The sequence below is a fragment of the Sinocyclocheilus rhinocerous genome, unplaced genomic scaffold, assembly GCF_001515625.1.
Source record: "Sinocyclocheilus rhinocerous isolate Xijiao unplaced genomic scaffold, SAMN03320098_v1.1 scaffold25, whole genome shotgun sequence".
NCBI classification, from domain to species: Eukaryota; Metazoa; Chordata; class Actinopteri; order Cypriniformes; family Cyprinidae; genus Sinocyclocheilus; species Sinocyclocheilus rhinocerous.
The window spans coordinates 1053466-1054930 of NW_015647048.1; the positions used below are offsets into that span (position 1 = coordinate 1053466).

Sequence of the window (1465 nt, forward strand, 5' to 3'; positions counted from 1 at the left end):
TTTTAAGATTATGATGATTTATAATACACAATGAACACAATGCATCCACTTAACTCACAATGGATTATAATTCCCATAGTTATAATGTATTATAAATCTCATATCTTTCCATTGCTAACTTATTACTTTACTTAAAGCAGACAAAGACCACTTATAAACAACAACGACAACAATAATAATAAAAATAAAAAATAATATTTTTTTTCTTAAACAGCCATAAGATCAGATATCTGATCATATGAATGTGTAATAAGGCACATTTGATTTTAACTATATTTATTGTAATATCAGTAAGATATTGTAGATCTTAAATAAATAATGTCAAGATATGAAACTTATAATCCATTATAAATTAAGTGGATTTAACATGGTGTTTATTGCGTGTTATAAATAATCATACTAATAAATGTTATAACCACAAATAAGCAAGTATTATAATGTATCATAATTGTTGTTATGATTATTTCTGAGATGATACAACATTTTATACGTTTTTTTTTTATAATGCATTAAGCATTCATTATAATGCCTTAAGAATAAGCTAACAAATAACAGCGCCAGTAACAGAACAGGCTGTAGGTCTTGGTGTTTAAGCAAATTAGAATGGTTGTATAAAACAGACAAGTAATGTAATCATATATTGAACATTTATTAGGGCTGACAATTGAAAAAAATTAAATAAATAAAAAATAAATTTGATAATAATAATAATAATATTAATAAATGATACAAAGTAGCTGCAATTAGCAGTGATGCCAGTACATTTTGCATTTCATCATCTTTATAATTATTTTTTTTTTTAACTATGTGAATGCATACTTTGTTTGTTTGGTAAATTAGTCATAATTTGTCATCAATGCTGTAACATAAGTAACTTTGTTATTTGTCATTCAGAAAAAAAAATGGCCAAAACATATTTTAAATAAATGCTAAATATAAGCTATAAACAGTGAAGCTTAAATAAATAGATTTTTGAAAGTGAAAATATATTAAGTTTCAACCTACATACAGTGGGTATAGAAAATAATCCCCCCCCCTTTAAAATAATCACATTTTGTTGCTTTGCAGCTTGAAATGAAGATAGACACAGTTTTTGTTTTATCCAGCTGTATTTACTCAGTGCAACTTATAACATCCAAGTGAAAGATTTAACACCAACATGTCATAACCCCCTCCTAAAAATGACTTGTAAACTCAATCAGTTGTAGCTAATTACCAACTCTGAAGCAGTTGCAGGAATTTATGACAAAGAGTGGTCATTGTGTGCATGTGACAACAATATCACAAATTCTCCACAAATGTGGCTTGTATGGGAGAGTTGAAGAAAAAAAGCCACTCCGCAAGAAAGGCCACATGCAGTCAGACTGAGCTTTGCCAAAACACACCTTGAAGATTCTGAAGCAGATGAGACTAAAATTGAATTATTTGGCCTCAACACCAAACGATATGTCTGGCGGAAATCCAA

General features: G+C 28.3%; 1 protein-coding gene across 1 annotated transcript in view; it reads right to left on the minus strand.

Moving 5' to 3' along the window:
- The window catches only part of LOC107708585 (parathyroid hormone/parathyroid hormone-related peptide receptor-like), a 23168-nt gene that overhangs the window by 12799 nt on the left and 8904 nt on the right, over positions 1-1465 (minus strand). The window contains exon 4 of the mRNA XM_016512849.1: positions 713-737. Coding sequence (XP_016368335.1) covers positions 713-737 — 25 coding nt within the window. The remainder of the gene's footprint in view (positions 1-712; positions 738-1465) is intronic.